This window comes from Notamacropus eugenii, chromosome X, assembly GCF_028372415.1.
Source record: "Notamacropus eugenii isolate mMacEug1 chromosome X, mMacEug1.pri_v2, whole genome shotgun sequence".
NCBI classification, from domain to species: domain Eukaryota; kingdom Metazoa; phylum Chordata; class Mammalia; order Diprotodontia; family Macropodidae; genus Notamacropus; species Notamacropus eugenii.
This window is the reverse complement of record NC_092879.1, coordinates 61,482,440-61,501,603: the sequence shown is the minus strand read 5'-3', so window position 1 is coordinate 61,501,603 and position 19,164 is coordinate 61,482,440. Positions and strand designations below refer to the sequence as shown.

Below are 19,164 nucleotides of genomic sequence, written 5' to 3'. Positions count from 1 at the left end.
AGGATCCTGTGGCCCTATGCTTGTTAAATCAAAGTGAATTCTGTTTGGTGTTATCTCAAGGGCAAAACACAGCCCCACTTCTCCCACCCTGTCCTAAACAATGATTTCTGTGCCAACCTTCTGTTTCAAGACATTGTATTTATTTGGGGAGAAAATGTTATTCTGGTTTATAAATAATAGTTTATAAAGTGAATATCTCCCAAACGGAATCTGGGACACTAGATAAAACAGGCCTAAATAAAATCAAATTAGGCTGGCTTTGCAGAGAAGCAGCCAGCAGTATCTAACTTATCAAGGGTGGGGAGAAGGGCAGAGTACAGAATCAACAGGAGAAGCCCCAGTTAAAGAAAGAAAATTCTCAAAGAAATACAAAATAAAACTTTGTTGCAAAACAGATTTCTACAGGCAATGACCATAGCTGTTGTTGTTCAACTTAAGTCTTCAAAGAGGACCAAAATGACATCACCATAATAAAATGAAATTTCAGTGTGTCCAACTGTGGCTGATCAGACCAATACAAGCTCGGAATGCTCTACCACAGATTGGGCACAGATAGTCTGTGTGAATATTTGGGGCGGATATCCCAAATTTGTGCATCCTGGCAAGAAGCCAGACATGATCAAACAATAATATCTTATTAAAATACCACTGAGTGCTCTTAAAACTGTAGAGAGCCACTTGTCAGGTGTAAAGGCATTGGGGAAATTGTCAAGGCAACCCACCAACCGATTAGGAGCAGGCTGAAGCAGCCTATTTTGGGCTTGTGGGGATTCAAAAAACTCTTGGCTTGAATCCACTTCAGAGGAAGAAGCAGGTATGTATGCTTGTGACCCTTCTACACTTACAGGTCATCCAGAGCTCTGGTATTGAAATCTCCCAAAGTAAGTCTATTATCACTTTCTTCATTTGGGTCTTGAGATATTTGGGGGATGGGGGAGAAGGCGAGGGAGGGAAAGAGTCTTTCCTTTGGAGCAACTATCTTTCATTTTTTATATTTCAAGCTGAAAGTGGTTTCAGTTTCTGCCATTACAAAATGAAGGAGTTAAAGCAGATGTTCTTTGCGGTACCTGCTCCCAGGGACCTAGAATCTAATCTAACCACTTCTCATTTTTTAGAGGAGGTTTCATGAGAGAAAGTGACTTGCCCAAGGTAACTCACCTAGCCAGTTCACTTGGAAAGATAAGATCCCTAATGCTAGAGAGAGGCATCAGTTAAAATACTTAATGAGTTGTCCAGAAAGTACAGGATCTCAGGGCATTTTTTGTATGTTCCCGAATTGTGGTTTCTATAGAAGGGTTTCCATGCCTAGCCTAAACTAAAAAAAAAAAAAAAATTAAAAAAATCTCCCAAGATTTTAGGGTCATGTACTCTCTACTCGAGCTTAACCCTCCATGTGCAAGATGGTGCCACAGTGCACAGGGTGCTGGGCTTGCAGTCAGGAAGCCCGTGTGACTTTGGGCAAGTTGCATAATACCTCTGTTTGCCTCAGTGTCCTTATCTTATAATATATGATTAATAATAGCATCTCCTCCCTACTCATTAGGCATGATCAGATGAGATAATGTTTGTAAAGTACTTAGGCTTAGCACAGTGCATGGCACATAGTAGGCACTTTAGAATATTTTCTCCCTTTTTTTCTACCTCTTTCAAAATTGGGACTCCAACTTTAGGCTTGGAACCAGGCTTCCAATGACAGCTATTACCCCCCACACATTTAGGTGCTGTTTTCCCCCATTAGAATATGGATTTTTCAAGGGCAAGGGACTATCTTGCATTTACGCCCCCAGCACTTAGTATCTGACACAAAACGGGCACTTTAATAAATGCTCTTTCTGTCTAGTTCTCCAGAACTAGAACCCAGGTCTCCTGGTCCCACTTGACAGATTCCATCTTGGAGAATGATCAGAACTGCCTCTGGGACATACTGAGACCCACTCTAAAAACTTTCAGTATGATCATGTTTTCTTTTGACTCAAATGAGAAAAGGTGAGGCTCCGAGGCCCAGGACAGCTCAGAACAATGTAACTTATTGTAGCACAATGACGTGAAATTTAATTGTCCAAACACGTGCATGGAGCATTTGGGGAGATACGAAACCAACGAGCCACGAACTGCTCCTCTCACAAGGGCGCCACTATCTCTATAAAAACAAGCGAGAGACAGCCATTTAAAGAGCTCACGCTTTGGGATTAGGAGCAGCCAGCGCCGGACAGTGCCACCGCCGGACCGTGCCACCGCCGGCCCGTGCCCAGCGCAGGTAAGCATTTCATTGGTGTTGGAATAAATAAGGAGTGCATAGGCTTAATACTGGAAACGAATTAGTATGGAAGGTTTAGGATTAATGTTGAAAATACCAATATTCAGATTCATGTCTGTTTAATTTTTCTATAAGGGATATTCATATTAATAAGACATAATAGTATAGTTAGTATGAATAGGGAGTGTTTTTAGAATTAAAGTTTAAAATATCAATACTGAGATTCATATTTGTTTAATTATTCTATAAGGAATATTCATATTAATAAGCATAATAGTATAGTTAGTATGAATAGGGAAATATTTAGGATTAATGTTTAAAATACCAATATTGAGATTCATGTTTGTTTAATTTTTCTATAAGGTATATTCATATTAATGAGACATAATAGTATAATTCATATTAACCTGGAGTGTTTCAGATTAATGTTTAAAATACCTATATTGAGATTCATGTTTGTTTATTTTCCTATAAGGGATATTCATATTAATAAGGCATAATAGTATAATTTGTCTTAATAGGAGTTCTGTAGCAAGGCTGCCTCAACTTAGCTTACTCTGGGCTTGTATCTCTCCCTAACTCAGTTAGAAACCCTGTAGATTCTGAAACTTAGAAGACAAGGGACAAAGGGGACATTTCTAGGAAGAGGGGAAAAAGAAGTGAGGGAAGGAAGAAAGCACTAGAGTGCTGATCTTCTTTTAGATTCATATTCCAAAAGAATTTATCACTTCCTGACTTGGGATGAAATACTCCTCTAGAAACCACTATTTTAGAGTTTGAAACATTACATGTGTTTACATGAGAAACAAAATGGTACTTTAATTAACAATATAGCTACAGAAACTCAGTCATTCTGCTTTTAAGTCCTAACTTCGCAATTACCTATATGAGTGACTTTGGGCAAATCATTTCCCTGCTCTGGGCCTTGGTTTCCCCCCTCAACAAAAGGTAGGATTGAGCTAGAGCAGTCCCAGAACCTTTTGGCAGACTGGTGAAAACTATGGACCCCTTGTCAAAATCATTAATATTTTTAAGTAATTGAAGGAAATGCTTAATTTCATTTAGAGTTTACCAAAACCAAACGTCATTTTTTCCCTTCCAAATTTACAGAGAACCTAAAATCTAGTGTAAAATCACAGACTGCAGCTTAATAACCCCTGGAATACAGGATCTCTAAGATCCACTTCCCAAAATCAGTAGACTAAGGCGATGTCTACTTTTATTTTCTTAGTTTTGTCACCCTGGAGGTATCAGCCATTCAGGCATAGTCCCTGAATTGTCTACCCAAGGGGAGTTGTCTATATGAAGTTTTTATTATTCAAATGATGCTTCACTTGGCACTAGTTTTATTTGGTGCTTCTACTTCCCAGGGATACCCATTGACTCTGAGTACCACACTGTGAGGATACTGGCAGACAGTTCACCACTGAACTTGGTGCCAAGAGGGAAGTGCTAGTCCTCCAAAGCTCAGAGCTTGGAGTCAATCTGCCTGCTTGAAGGCCTGCTTTCCTGATGAACCATCCCACCCTTTAGTTTGGTTATAGTCACCATGACAACCAAGACCCTGCCTCAGGAGTGGTCAGTTGGGCGTGATATCACAAAGGAGGGCACAGTTAAGATTCCAGACCCTCAGGGAAGAAGGCAGTTTGTTTTGTTCCTGGGACCTGAGAACATCTCAAGATTGGTTAGAAACTTTGGGGTGTTTATTTTAAAATTTCATTTTAAAGAAAAATTTTAAATTAATTTTAAATTTAGATTTAAAAATAGTTTTAATATTTTAATAATTTCAATGAATAATTTAATTTAAACAATTTAATTATTATAATTAGACAATGTAACGATTATAACTTAATACTCTAGTATGTAGTTAATAATAATTTAAAATTTTAACAAATTTTATTAATTTTACATTTTAAAAGTAAATTTAATTCCATTTTACAGAAAAAGTTCCATACTTCTTAAACCAATGAATCGGTTTACAATGTATGTTTGGGTGGTTTTTTGGTTCCTTTCACTTCAGTATCTGCTTCACATCTCCTTCATTTACTCCGGTGAGTTGAAACTGACCAGGCTATTAACTAGGTTGAAATGGACATGATGTTCCTATTCCCTTGAACTTTATTCTGGAGGGTTGGGGGGAGTGGGGACTCCATGATGCTGTTATGTCGTTTGGCAGTTTACTTTATTTTGAAGATAAATAACCCAAAATGTACTTTGTAGCTCCTGTAAATTTCTATGAACCATCTAAGAAGAGCTTTAAAAGATTCTTAGATACGGATGAAAAACTATTCAAAGTGAAACAGCAGCTTCTTCCTAACAACATCAAGCCAGGTAAATTATCATTTTGTTTATATTTGGTATAGCTGCTTTAACCCCCAAGAGGAAAAGAGAGTAATTTCTACTAGGAAAAGAGAAGCTGAGGGGACAACTACGTCTAGGAAGAGAGAGCTCAGTGGGGGCATAGTACGTGGATGTGGCCCTTGTTCCAACTTGTTTTCATTTCACTTTTTTGGTCATGAGTAAAGAATACAGTTAAGCTACCCAAAAGAGAAAGGAAGAAAAGAGGAGAAAGGCAGTTTTATTTGTCATCTGAGCCATACAGCCTCCCGTAGTGTACATGTATTGCAGTTAAGATCAAATACTACCTCTGACCCTTACCAACTGTGTGGTCAGAAGTGAGTCATTGAACTTGTCTGCACCTCAGTTTTCTTTATCTGTAATGTATCATTGGACATTGGAGGCTCCCAGAAGAATATGAACAGTGTACCAAGAAGGTCGTAGTTAGGGCCAGTAAGTCATCTCCTCTGGCTAGAACATAGAGGCTATGGGGGGACAGCAGAATGTAATGAACAAAGGGTCAGCTTTAGTACCAGAAAAACCTGGGTTCAAGTCCAGCCTTTGACTCATATTGTCTGGGTGATTCTGGGCACATCACTGACCTTTCTATTGCCCCAGGCTATCCTATGAGACAATAGGAGGTGCTAATCTGAATTAGTAGAAGTTACTGCTTTGGCAGTTCATCCTGTACTGTTAAGATCAAAGTTTTAGACAGAAAAGAAAAAAACAAAAAACAGAACTTCAGGATCCTTTTAGGCAGCTGTTCAGGCAGCAGCTGTTCAGTCAGCATCTGTTCTTTGCTCCTGATCCTCAGTTGCCTTTACCCTCTGCCTAGAAATGGCCTGATGTTACAAGGATGTGTGATACTCAGTCACTATGTTGTTCAGTGGCAACAGTCACCTCTTAGGTAATCTGAGTAACTCCTGTATACAAATATATACCCCTCACTGGACATACTAAGTTGTGTGATTCCCACACACAGACACACACAAACATGTCTCATTGAACACACTGCCCTTGAATGACTCCTACACACACACACACACACACACACACACACACACACACACTGAGTTATGTGATTGACACACACACACAAACATGTCTCATTGAACACACTGGCCTTGAATGACTCCTACAATACACACACACACACACACACACACACACACACACACACACACACCCCCTCCCTCATGTATACAATGAACTGAATGACTTCTATACAGAGACACATACCTGTCTCACTGGACACCCTATTCTGGGTGACTTTTACATAAATAAATACACCTCACTGGACACCCTGGGTTGTGTAACTCCTACACAATCACACTCCTCTAATTGGACACACTGGGCTCTTTATACCTTACTGGATATATTAACCTTAATAACTCCTATATACAGACACACAGACACATCTCTCTTATTGACCACAGTGGCCTGAGTGACTCCTACATAAACATATGTACACACAGATACATTACCTCACTTGACATCAATGCATTGTGACGCCTACACAGAAATACACATACATACTCCCTTTGATGGACACATTGATTAGAATAAATCCTACACATAGATACAAACACACACACACACACCCCTTGAAAATGCTGTCCTGAGTGATTCCTAAGTACACACAGACACAGTAGTTTGAGTAACTCCCACACACCAACAAAGACACTCATACAAACACTGGAGACTCTGGGCTGCTTCATAGACAAACATCACTGGATACCCTAAAATGTATGACTCCTACACAAACACACACACACACACACACACACACACAAACATACATATCCCTCACTGGACCCAGTAGGCAGGATGACATCTATAGATAGACATACACACATTACTAACCTCATAGGACACTGACACAAGGGAATTCTACACACAGACACAAACAACTCTCAAAATTGAACACACTGCCACTAGTGACATGTAAACAAAAACACACACACTACCCTGACTGGACACATTGACTTGAGGGATTTCCACACAGAGGTGTATATAGCCCCTCAATAGACACACAGATATGATCCCCATGCAAACATACACACACGCACACACACTTACTAGACACGCTGGCTTCCTACTTAGCCATGCATATAAACACATACAGATACATACCCTTCAATGGACATAGTGGGCTGGATGACTCCTACATATAGACGCACATCCTTCCTAAACCACAATGGCCTGACTCCTATGCTAACACGCTAACAGATACACTGTTACCTGACACACTGAACTTAGGACTCCTATAGACACACACATACACACTGTTACTGAACACATCGGCCTGAGTGATTCCTGCACATAGATACAAATACACAACTCTTGAACACACTGGCCAAAGTGATACTTACAAACATCAACATACACATACACACACACCACAGACCTATACCTCTCACTGAAAAAAATGGGATGAATGACTCCCACACATATAATCACACATCACTCTATTACCTGGGTTGTGTGACCCTGCACCAACACACATCTCTCAATAGGCACACTGGCCTAAGTAACATATATATCCATGTCACTAGACACACCACCTGGAAAGATTCTCGCACAGGGACATATATAAAGAGAATAAAAGGGACAAATAAAGGGAATAAAGAACTGACAACCAGAGAGTTGTCTCCATGATAAGAAATCATGGACTAGTTATATCTATGTTTGTGTGTGTGTATTATAATGTGTACATAAAATGTACAGATACACATATACATGCATTAGAGATTGTTGTTGACAATAGCTTGATCCAGAGTTCTTCTCCCCAATTCATCCTTCCATAAATTCTTACCCTTAAATTCTCCCCCAGCATTGGAGGGGTTGAGACCAATACCTTAATGACCATACTCTTAACATCCTTGAGTAATATAGTTATACATATCTTAATGCTATATGGTTCAATCCAGACAGTGACTTCCTAACAAATGCTCATTTTTTATGCCAGATCCTACAGATGCTCACGTGGACGTGGAAGAGGCAAACACTGAGCCAAATGAATATTTGGAAGATCGTACTCTGGAGAGGAAAGAAATCAACTGGAATGACGGTTGTAGACATCTAATTATGATAAATTGCTTGTTATTTGCTATGTCACTTCAGAAATATATAATTCAGGACAAAAATATGATTACATTGCTATGTCAATGTGTCCTTGATGTCCTAAAAATGTGGAAGAGTGAATACAAGAAAAAAGGAAGGAAGGAAGAGCATTCAGTAAACACTTACTGTTTGATAAACACTATGCTAAGCTCTTGGGACACAAATAGAAAAGACAGTCTCTGCTTTCAGTGAGGATACTTTCTAATGGGGAAAGCAACACATCTGGGGGAGTGGTGACCAGAGAGGGGTGACTGACTAGGGTAGAAGCAGGAAAGATTCTGTGGAGGGCATGACCTAAGTAGCACAAGCTTTGTGAAGTGTGTGGTAAGGAGAGGAAGGGATATTCTCTCTGTTGATAAAGATCACAACCTGTCCACTACAGCTAGACTGTACCATTTTTATGGCTTCGTGTTCACCATTCTTGTGTGTACCCTCCCATAAGTCTTCCACCATTGTGAAGGAAAGTGGGGACAGAGGGGTGGGAGCTCCATCCAACATGCTGGGTGGGGCTTTCCTCTAGATCTCTTGATCTTGTATCTCTTAACAGCACAGCAGGTGAGTTGCCCATCAGTTACCTTTTACTTGAACCAAATGGGTGGCCTACCTCCTTTTCTAGTCATGCATCTTTCTGATATCCATTATGCCATTTTTCTCATTCCATTTTCCATTGGCTATGTGGTGCAGCCTAGTCACATTTGCTCTTTGGGGAACCCTCAAGTTTAATTCTTTAGAAATTATGATGTTATAAGATTCCTGGCTTCATGATAGCATTGGGAAAATAGCGATTTTTCCTTTGTTTCAAAGAGAAATCTGAGATCATTTGGAACACTATGCCCCTTTTCCTCCTACTGTTCAATTTTAGACACATTTTATTTTCCATCCAGTGTATTTGTCCTCTCTTTACTGATGGACCAACACTGAAGTTCATGGAATGTTTTATCTACTTAATTGTTGCTGTGTGGATAGTGAGGCATAAGGCTCCCAACAGACTCCCATGGAGTATTTATGGGAGGACGTGGACAAGAGTGGCACAAAATAAAAAGGCAGGGATGGGTTGTGATCTGCCATGTATCATCTAGTATGTACATTAGACTGGGAACTCCTTGAGAGCACAATTATCTTCTGCCTTTCTTTGTATCCCTAGCACTTAGCACAGTGAATGGAACACAAGAAGTGATTAATAAATGCTTGTTGACCTGACTTACCTTACAAATTAGGAAACTGAGGCAATAATTATCCCCAGATTTGAAATGTATACATTGATAGAATTTAATGAAATTTTTTAAAAATACATGTTATTCTAGTATGGTAATAAGAGTACTGCATTTAGGATTAGAAGACCTGAGTGTGAATTAACCCCAACCTCTCCTAGACAGTAGTTTCCTCTCTCTAAAATGACAATAATAAGCTTTGCGTTACCTATCTCACAGAGTTGTTCTGAGACTCAGACAAGATGATAATATACATATGGAAGTGGCTACATAAAATATGAAGCACTTCAGAAATCAAAGCTATTTAAATGGTCAGCAGATGCCTTTGTATGTTCACAGCCACATCCACCCAGTAAGTTGTTTGTCATTTGGGTAGCCAGTGTAGTAATATAGGAAGCAACTGACAGATCAAACAGAATCATGGCAGATTGATTGAATTTGTGTGTGTGTGTGTGTTTTCTTCTCCCCACTTCAAATAGTGATATATATATAATGGTTCAAATCTTCTTGCAGAAATCATATTCCTTGGCTGTTTGTCTTTCTTATTTGCCATAACTGGTGGAGCAACTCTGTGGTTTGCCATCTAGTAAGTATATTTGTAAGCCAATAAATAGAATATTTTTCTCTTTCTGTGATGGACCTAGAATTGATATGGTGCAGTGGGAAAAGTACTGGGTTTGAGGTCAGAGGAACTAAATTCAAACTCCAGCTCTGCTATTTGTTATCTGTGTGACCTTGAGAAAAATCACTGTCTTTCTCCAAGCCTCAGTTTCCTTCAGCTGTAAAATGACATAGTTATACAAGATGACCTCTGAGATCCTTTCCACTTCTCAATCTCTAACCTTATCTATGACCTCTATCTCCATCACTAGATTAGTGCATGAATTATACAGGAAAATAACTCTCATGGCTTTCCAGGAACTCAAGGGAGATGTTACAAATTACGAAAAAGTGCAAATGGAAATGAATGAGCAAATCGCTCTTGGCTCAAGCTAGTGGTGGACGATCTCGTACTACATATCCTGTTCTAAGTAGTGACTGGTTCTCATCCTGGACTGTTCTCATTGCCCTCACACACAAAACCTGTGCTAGGAAGCAGACAGTGGAACTTTCCTTCCCTTAAGTCTGGGTATTAGGCCAGAAGTCAATTCTGAAAGTTTTATTTATTAACACTTTGAAAAGGAAACATTGTCTGCAAACGTGTGGCAAAGGGACAAGGTGGCTCTAAAGAGGGTGCCAAACACTCATCCATTTGTGTAGAACATTATCTGCTTTGTAGGCCAGCAGTACAGCGGATAGACACCTTTTCTGTTTTCCCCTTTCAGAAACACTAAAGCAGCAGCCACTAATTTCTCATTGGTATTATATAAATAACATTACACTATCCCTCAAAATTATCTATATCCCCTAGAGACAATATTTGTAGCCTGAACTTAAATATAGATTCATAGAATTCATTTTATCTCAGAGAAAGGACCAGTTCACCCAAAGTCACAAAGCTATCTAATGACCTGACTCACATACTAAGTTATTTCCTCATGAAAAGCCTTGATCTACACTTTCTTGAATAGGAAATTCCTTTGGCATTTCATTTCCTTCTGTCTCTTTAATTTTTCAAGTTGAGAACTTTGCATTGAATGTAAAGTAGCAAGTACCAGCAACAGGATTAGATGTCAGGTCTCCTTGCCCCTCCATACCACAATTCCCTCCTCAGCAAAATGAAGGAGGTCTGACTAAGAGATCTTTAAGTTCCCCTCTCCTCTAACATTCTGCAACTCAGTGATTCTGTATTAGAACTTCATTACTTGCAAAATTATTATTTCATTCAAGAAACATTAGTTGAGTTCCTCTGTGTACAAGAAAACCCTGTCAACAACCCTGTGAGGTCTACAGGACTGGTATTATCTCCATTATGCAGGTGAGGATGCATGCTGAGAGATTACCTAACTTGCCCCAAGTCACATGACTTTTGGTTGCTTAGTTGGTTTTTTCAGTTGTGTTCGACTCTTCGTGACCCCATTTGGGGTTTTCTTGGCAGAGATACTGGAGTGCTTTGCCATTTCCTTCTGCAGCTCATTTGGCGGATGGGGAAACTGAGGCAAACAGGATTAAGTGATTTGCTGTGGGTCACACAGCTAATAAGTGTCTGAGGCCAGATTTGAACTGAGGAAGATAAGTCTTTCTGACTCCAGGCCCTAAGTTTTCTGCACTGCAGTGCCACCTAACTGGCCCCCCAAAATCTCAGATGGCTAGTGAAAAGCAAAACCAGTTCTAGAACCCAGGAGTCCAGATCTCCTGCCACATTCTCTGCTATAAAGTGAACAACTATATTTGTAAATATAATTCAGGTGAAATAGGGCAAAATGCCTTTAAAAGTTTATCCAACTTGTAAAACTGGTATACTGCTATACTTAAAGAAAATTACTTTGGCAGCAGTGCGTAGGACAGACAGGAACTGGTAAAGATTTGAGGCAAGGGGACCAACTGGGTGACTGTTACCATAATCTAGACCAGAGTTGATAAAAGCCTGAACAAAGGTGGCAGCTTTGTGAGTGGAGAAAAAGGGTCATCTGAGAAAGCTGATGTGGAGATACAAACCGTAAGATCTGGCAACTGACTGGATTGGTGAGTCTGGATTGGAATGAGGAGTCTTAACTGACATTGACCTTGCAAACTTGGGAGACTGGGAGAATGGTAGCGCCTTCCAGAGAAATAAGGGTTTAGGGAAGAAAGAAATGAGTTCTTTTTGAACATACGGAACTTGAAATTCTTCTGGGACATACAATTTGAAATGTCTAATAGGCACTCATGGTGTGGGATTGAAGTTTAGGGGAGTGACTGGTGTTGAGTATACAGATTCCTGAGTCATTAACATTTAGGTGTTAATTAAACTATTAACAAGGTGAGCATGAGAGGCTGTTAGGTAGCACTGAAGTGTATAGAGTTCTGGGCCTGGAGTCAGGAAGACTTACCTTCCTGAGTTCAAATCTGGCCTCAGACACATACTAGCTTTGTGACCCTGGGCAAGTCACTTCACACTGTTTGCCTCAGTTTCCTCATTTGTGAAATGAGCTGGAGAAGGAAATGGTGAACAATTGCAGTAAGAAAACTGCCAAGAAAACTCCAAATCAAGTCATAAAGAATCAGAAACGACTGAACAGGATTTAGTGAAGTTTGTTTGTTTGTGTCTTTTTTTTTTTTGGTGGAGGGTTTAGGGATGGGAGTGACTTGGGTCTAAGTGAAGGCAAAAGGAAAAGCAGCCAGTTGAAAGGGAAAGATTAAAGATCATAGAGAGACGGGGTGATTGAAGATGCAGTCTGCTGAAAGAAACAGGAGGGGATGGGATCAAGCATACATGTAAAGGGGTTGATCTTGGCAAAGAGAAAGGCCACTTCTTTGTCAGAGACTTAGGAAAGGAGAGAGTAGCTGATGTCAGGGGTTTTGAAATAGAATGGGAGAAGACAGAGCTCACTTCAAATGGCCTCAGTTTTCTCAGTAAAATAAGAGGCAAGGCCCTTAACTGAAAGGGATGGAGAAGAAGGTATGGGAAGCTTGGGGAAAAGCAAGTTTGGATGAGATTCTGTGGCAGCGAAACAGGGGAAATCAGTTGGGGAGGAATAAAAGGATTGCCTTTCTGTAGCAAAGGCCCCGTTGAAGTCAGGCAACATGAATTTTAGCATGAATGTGTGACTTCCTTCAGTTCTAATCAGCAGCATGTGAGAGAAGAGGAAGTAGATGGTGGGAGCAATCCAAGCCTGGAGCTTGGCAAGGCATGATTGATGAAAGAACAGGGTGGGGTGGGGGTGAGAGATTTGAGAGTAAATTATGTGGAATTGAACTGGTTTAACTACAGAATCGAGGTTGAGAAGGTAAGAAAGTAAAGTTCGAGAAGGAATAAAATGACCCAAGAGATTACTGAGGGACAGGATTGGAAATCTCATAGAGGACAACAGATAGGTTTGGAAGAAATGAGACATGGGGAGAGAGGAAATGGATGGAATCGTACAGAGCAAGGGTTATTAACCTTTTATGTGCCTTGAACCCAGCTGGCAGTCTGATAAAAGCTCTGGGTCACTTCTTGGAATGTTTTTAAATGTTAAAATACATAGAATCACAAAGAAAACCCAGTTACACTGAAGTACAGTTAATGAAAGTATGGGGCGGGGGGAAAAGCAAGTTCACAGGCCCCAGGTTAAGAATCCCTGATATAGAATGATGTCAGAGTTTCTGATCAAGGAATTAGAACACTCGTAGATAATTGTGAGATTCAGGGTGTGACCATTCCTGTGTGTGGCTGAGATGGAAAGAAGTAGTAGATTGTAATATCTAATGAGATTGAGGGAATCGGGAGGTTAAAAAGTTTGAAGGAGTATCAACATGGATAGTAAGGTCCCCAAATACCAGGGCAAGAGTTGAGGAGGAGAGGAAGGGAAGACAGCAATACAGGTGCTAAACTCCATAAGAAAAAGGGAGGACAATCTAGAGGTTGGTATACGATGGCCACCATAATTTAAATAGAGTAGAACATTTTAAACCAATGAACTTCAAAGGAGAAAAGGTTGCTGATTGATGTCCCTGAGAGTTTGGAAGAAGCAGTGGAGGGCAGGGAGTATTTTGACTCCCCTTCCCATACCAGTGTGTTAGGGAGAAAAATGAAGTTGCAGCCAGTGCTAGAGAGGATGGCCATGGCTACTGCATCATCTGAGGGGATCCAGGTCTCAAGTAGGGCAAAAAGATGGAAGGAGGATGAGAGAAAGAAGTCCAGTGTGAATGCATAGAACCATTTTGGAAAGTAATTTGGGATTACTTACTAAACAGTGCATTGTCTTTGACCCAACTATACTCCTGCTAGGCTTATGCCCAAAAGAGAAAGCTCCTATATGTTCGAAATTATTTATAATAGCACTTTTGTGGAGGCAAAAAAAACCCCTGGAAACTAAGGAGATGCCCATCATTTAAGGAATGACTGAATGAGTTGCAATATATGAATATGATGAAGTCCTATGAAAGATTTAATAGATTTCTGTTAATTTTTTTAAAAATAGGTTGGGTTACTACAGATATAGAAATGTGCATAAGAGAACTTTCACGAAGTTAATGTCATCTATAAAAGTATAAACTGTAAAACAAAAAACATCAATAAAACTTTTTTTAAAAAAAGAAATACTGTGAAGGAAGACCATGCCCTGGAGAGGAAAAAGATCAAAAAAACCAAAAAAAACCCAGTTCATTATGGAATGGGGATTCCAGAGTGGAAAGGATAGGCAGCTTGAAGTGGAAAATGGGTAAGGTAGGGCTAAGGTAAGTGGAGACTGTTAACCATAGAGACAGTAATGAGACATAGAGAATAATGTTTACAGTCTCGAAGTGGTACATTTCACTAGACAAGTAGGCAGCTTTCTATTTGACTATCTGTCTTGATACAAGTGAACACTAGCAGAAAATTTTCTAAAGTACTCCAGCACATCTGCGATCTCTCTGAAGATGAGATGTTCAGTGTACTGCCTCCAAAATGAATCCTGGGTTCAAACTCCAGCTCAGGGCACTTAACTTCTTTGGGCCTCATTTGTTACATATGTAAAATGGAGATGCTGGCATTCCCTGATTAAGTTGTTATGATGAAAGGGTTATAGAAGTGTGGGCCATTAAGAGTAACTAACCATTCGCTGCTATCCACAAACAGATTATCTATATTTTTAGTTATTCTCCCTGATTAATTTTAATTTTTTTTTCCAATTGTCACGCATTTCTCTCCCTCCTACCTCCCCATTTCAAAGAAGAAAAAAAAAAAGAAAAGAAAAGGAAGGGAAGGAAAAGCCTCGTAACAAACAAACATAGTTAAACTAAACAAATTCCCAAGTTGGCCATGTCCCAAAACATGTCTGATTCTACATTCTGTCACCTCTGTGTCAGGAGGTTGGTAGCATTCTTCATCATTCATCATCTGTAATCATAATGGATTGCTGAGTTGATCTCTGAGCAGTTGTTAATACAGAGTTAACTACCTGTTACTCATAGATATTCTTCAAAGATTTTCCTCCCCAACTTTCCACTTGCAGTATGTTATTATTATATTATATAGATGGAGTATATTATGGATGGAATACTATCTTGAGTTTTAACTTAAATCTTCTCTTAAGCAGGAAGGAAAATGTCCTGGGGTGGGGAGAGGGGAGAGAAGAGACCTGGAATATACCCAGCCAAAACTGTTATCTTATCTGCTCTGTCTCTCTTATCTCAGATCCCCGAGGGTTGATTAAGAGTTGGTTCTTCTGGATTCCTTGTTTATAAGATGTTCTCCACTTTTCTAAGTCAAGAGCATTTATTTGTTTATTATCAAAGGACAACAGTTGATAGTCAAGTGACAAAGTTTCCTTGTTGAAATACCTTCCTGTGTGCTCTTTTCTTCTAGTAGCCGCGTGAAGCAAGAGGAAATCTCCAACTTTGGCAATCTTGCAGAGAACCTTATGTTTTTGAGCCTACTGAAGGAACTTGACACATCGGAGCTGAAGGAAAGACTTCCTAAGGCCACAAGAAAAGAAAGGGAATTCAAAACAGTGCTTCATTCAGGTACAGTTTATATGAAAGATCTATTTGCTTAACAAAGCAAAACTATTCCAAGGAAAATCAGAGCCTAGAACAAAGTGGAATCCAAGGACAAGAAAATTTCACACCTTGATTCAAATTTCTAAGTGGAATCTCAGGTCCTTCTTAAGAGTGGTCCCCTTCTTGCTTTCCTATAGATCCTTGCTGGTGATGGAGTGCTTGTCTGTTTCAATCCACTGCCAGTGCACCCTGCCTAGTGACATACAGTGAGTTAGTGGCCAAGATGAACTGGAACCCAGGGCCTTTTTACATAGCCTGCTCAGATCTGCCAAGGGAGTGGAAATCTGGCTTTTACCCCATCATTAGACAATCTGACTCTCACCCCAACATAAGTTTCATTTGTATTCTCTTGCTGTCTGACCCCAGGTAGACAAAAGATCACAAAACCTCAGAATTTCAGAATTGGAAGGGTCCTCTTGGGTTGGCTTTTCCTCCTAGCTGTAGAGGATGAAGGGGAAGAGACAACTCTGCCAAAATTGTCCCACCTTCTCCTGAGGCAGCCAAGACCATTTGATTCATACTACCCAGGGCTGCTTCCTGAAACATCTAGAAAAGGTAGAGGAAATGGGCAGCTAGATGGTACAGCGGATAGAGTATCAAGACGAGAGTCAGGAGGATCCATCTTTCTGAGTTCAAATGTGGCCTCAGGCATTTACTAGCTGTGTGACCCTGGGCAAGTCACTTTACCGTGTTTGCCTCAGTTTCCTCATTTGTAAAATGAGCTAGAGAAGGAAATGGCAAAACACTCCAGTATCTCTACCAAGAAAACCCCAACTGGGGTCACACACACACACACACACACACACACACACACACACACGGACAAGTAGAATGGGACACAGAGTCTGTCTAGTTCTATGGTGCATCTTAGTGTGGTAGACTGCCCTGTTATAGAGAGAAAGCCTTTCCTTTTGAGGAGAGACAAGTGTGGCTTAGTGGATACAGTATCTGACCTGAAGCCAGGAAGACCTAGATTTGAGTCCAGACTCTTATATGTACCAACTGTGTTCCCACAGGCAAATTATTTAATCTCTGTGAGCCTCATTTTCCTTATTTGCAAAATGGAATAATACTCATTACATTATAATAATCATGGTTTCATAATGAATGTAATAATAAATCTGCCATGCCCATCTAATGGAGATGTGAGGTTCAAATACAATAATGTCTTTAAAGTACTTTGCAACATCAAATTGCTTACCATTTTAGGGAGGCAGTAAGGGAGAAGGAGGGAGAATTTGGAACTCAAAATTTAAAAAAAAAATGTTAAAAATTGTTTTTACATGTAATTGGGAAAAATAAAAAATTATTCAAAAAAGTACTTTACAACCTTAAAATGCTATATGAATTCCAGCTTTTATTAACTGTATTCATAACCCAGGTAAATGCTTTGTACTGGTGTGCTTTTAGAGTTCAGATGATGAGGGTAGGGAAACAACTTTAAAATTAACCTTTTTAATGTCATTTTTCTAATTGAATAATTTTCTTCCTCATTATCTCAAGTTTCCTCTTGTTTACCACCTTAATGTTTGCTACAAACCCTAAAAGCAGGGTTATTTAACCTGGGTGCATGGATAGAATAAGAGATGTGTGAATGGGAAAAAAGAAATCCCTATGGAAGAGGGATTCAATGTGCAGAATACTATCTTTCTCTGAAGACAGTTGGAAGTTGGGAAAGGTAGGGATGAAACAGGCACATGGGAAGGCAAGCAGTTGCTGAGTCAGCTCCTGGAAACGTGCTCTCTGGCTCTCTGTTTGTCTGCCAATGTCCACTGGCTTTAAGGAAGGTGAACCTTACTCTTGCTCCTGCTGGTTATGTCTCTCAGTCTTTCTCCAGTAATATGTAATCCTTTGTTTTTAGTGTATGTGTTCTTGATGGCTAGTGTAGAAATTATATTCTCAACTCAGTGAAACCATGTGATAGGTTTTGTAACCTTGACCAAAATACTTAACCATTCAGTGTTGCAAGAAATTTTCTAAGACTATAATTTGCAGAGAAAGTGCTAACCTTTATTAGTAGAGGTACTTTCCTCAACTAGAAGTACCCTATACCAGTGAAATCACAGGGCCATCCCTTGTCTATGTCCCTCCATTTTTGTAAGGAGATGGAAATCTCCCTGAAAATCCATGTGCTTGTGTGCTGGTCCCATGAATCATTGGAAACACTGGTTTTTGATGAGCTATGTCTGTGTGCAGCCAATTCATAACACTCTATTAACCAAGTGTGATAGATCCTGAAATTGTCAGGGAAAGTGGCTAAAAAGGGGAATTCAAATGGACCCTCCAATGATACTGGAAACAGTCCCCTACTTAATGTCATTAACTGGTTCTATGAAAACATAGCATTAAGGGAAAGGACGTTAGTGGAGAAAGTTACTTCCAAAGGTGCTTGGGTGGGATTTCTGATATATCCACAGGATTGATGGGAGATGGTTTTGTTCTGTAGGGTATGTTTGTACCCATATATCAGTGACTCACAAATATATTTTATTTTAGTTTTGAAAACCGAGAGAAAGAAAAAGAGACGTAAGAGAAGACGATCAGATCCTACCTTGGTGTTAATAAAAGAAGAAACACTCAATCAGAAAAAGAGAGGTTCGAGAGTTAACACCCAAGACATGAAAATTCCAGATCTGAATGACGGAGAGAAAATACAGGATGATAAGGGGAAGAACCAGGTTCAGTTATCATCACACCTTCTTGATTAGAGTACAAGAAACACACCCAGCTTTTGAATGTTCACTGTCTAGTGAAATAAAAGCTAGTTGGAAATAGAAGCAGGGATGTAGGGGAATAAAAATGGTGTGAAGTAATAGTTCTCTTGGTTTTATTTTTTATTTATCCATTTCTGGAATAATGAGAACCTTGGTAGACAAAAGGAGGCTGTCCCCATGCAGAGTCAGTTAGAATGAGGTGGTGAGAAAATTCACTGCCTGCCCAGTGATCTATCCAGCATGATGAGGCCTCAGAGTAGGACTTCGTGAAGGTGACCCTAGGTTCTTCAAGGCTCTGCCAGTGATACACAAGCTCTGGTTGGAAAGGTTTCACACAGGTTTGTGTGTGTTCATCCTTTGTTGCCAAAGAAGACCATGCCATCAGAAATAATGACATGACTTGCACTTGACTTTGTTTTGAGTGAGGGAGGGCTGTGCTGGTCACAGACTCACTTCTCCTCCAGAACCATCTGAATCCAATGACCAGATATTCATCAGGATGACTGGAGCTGACCCAGGATGAGGCAATTGGGGTTAAGTGACTTGCCCAAGGTCGCACAGCTAGTGTCATATGTCTGAGGTGAGATTTGAACTCAGGTCCTCCTGACTCCTGCACTGGTGCTCTCTCCGCTGTACCACCTAGCTGCGCCCCACACACGTTTAAGTATGGTATCAAGGAATAACGTAGCTAAGACATCACTAGTATATTGGCCATTGGGAGATTAACTCTTTGGTCATGGCAACCCTTGAAATCAAAGATAAATTTTTGAAATAAATTTTAAAAATCACCTCCATTGTGAAAGTGGTGGAACTAGCAACAAGCACAGAGGGCTCTAAGAACTGGTTTTTAAGTTACCACTGGACTCAATGAATAGCATCTAGGTGGCGCCATAGTGCATAGAGTGCCACACTTTGA

General features: G+C 40.0%; 1 protein-coding gene across 5 annotated transcripts; it reads left to right on the top strand.

Annotated features, from left to right (window-relative positions):
• The first annotated feature begins 479 nt into the window (after positions 1–479).
• Positions 480–18,347, top strand: LOC140515166 (uncharacterized). Of its 5 annotated transcripts, XM_072625710.1 has the most exons (8): positions 480–814; positions 2,128–2,257; positions 4,199–4,308; positions 4,478–4,588; positions 7,563–7,664; positions 9,442–9,514; positions 15,341–15,498; positions 18,031–18,347. In XM_072625710.1, exons 3-8 carry the CDS (start codon positions 4,224–4,226, stop codon positions 18,240–18,242), a joined length of 741 nt encoding a protein of 246 aa, XP_072481811.1. In that variant the 5' UTR covers positions 480–814; positions 2,128–2,257; positions 4,199–4,223; the 3' UTR covers positions 18,243–18,347. The 5 variants fall into 5 exon arrangements, with proteins under 5 accessions (XP_072481811.1, XP_072481813.1, XP_072481814.1 ...); XM_072625712.1 differs by lacking the exon at positions 480–814 and having other exon boundaries at positions 1,803–2,257; XM_072625713.1 differs by lacking the exon at positions 480–814 and having other exon boundaries at positions 1,965–2,257; positions 15,344–15,498.
• Positions 18,348–19,164: the final 817 nt, after the last annotated feature.

Excerpts from the sequence above, each read along its gene's own strand:
- LOC140515166 (XM_072625710.1), top strand. The coding sequence starts at position 4,224 with ATGAATCGGTTTACAATGTATGTTTGGGTGGTTTTTTGGTTCCTTTCA. Across the intron at positions 4,589-7,562 it reads TCCTAACAACATCAAGCCAG|ATCCTACAGATGCTCACGTG; the intron begins GTAAATTATCAT and ends TTTTTATGCCAG. Across the intron at positions 7,665-9,441 it reads AGAAATCAACTGGAATGACG|AAATCATATTCCTTGGCTGT; the intron begins GTTGTAGACATC and ends ATCTTCTTGCAG.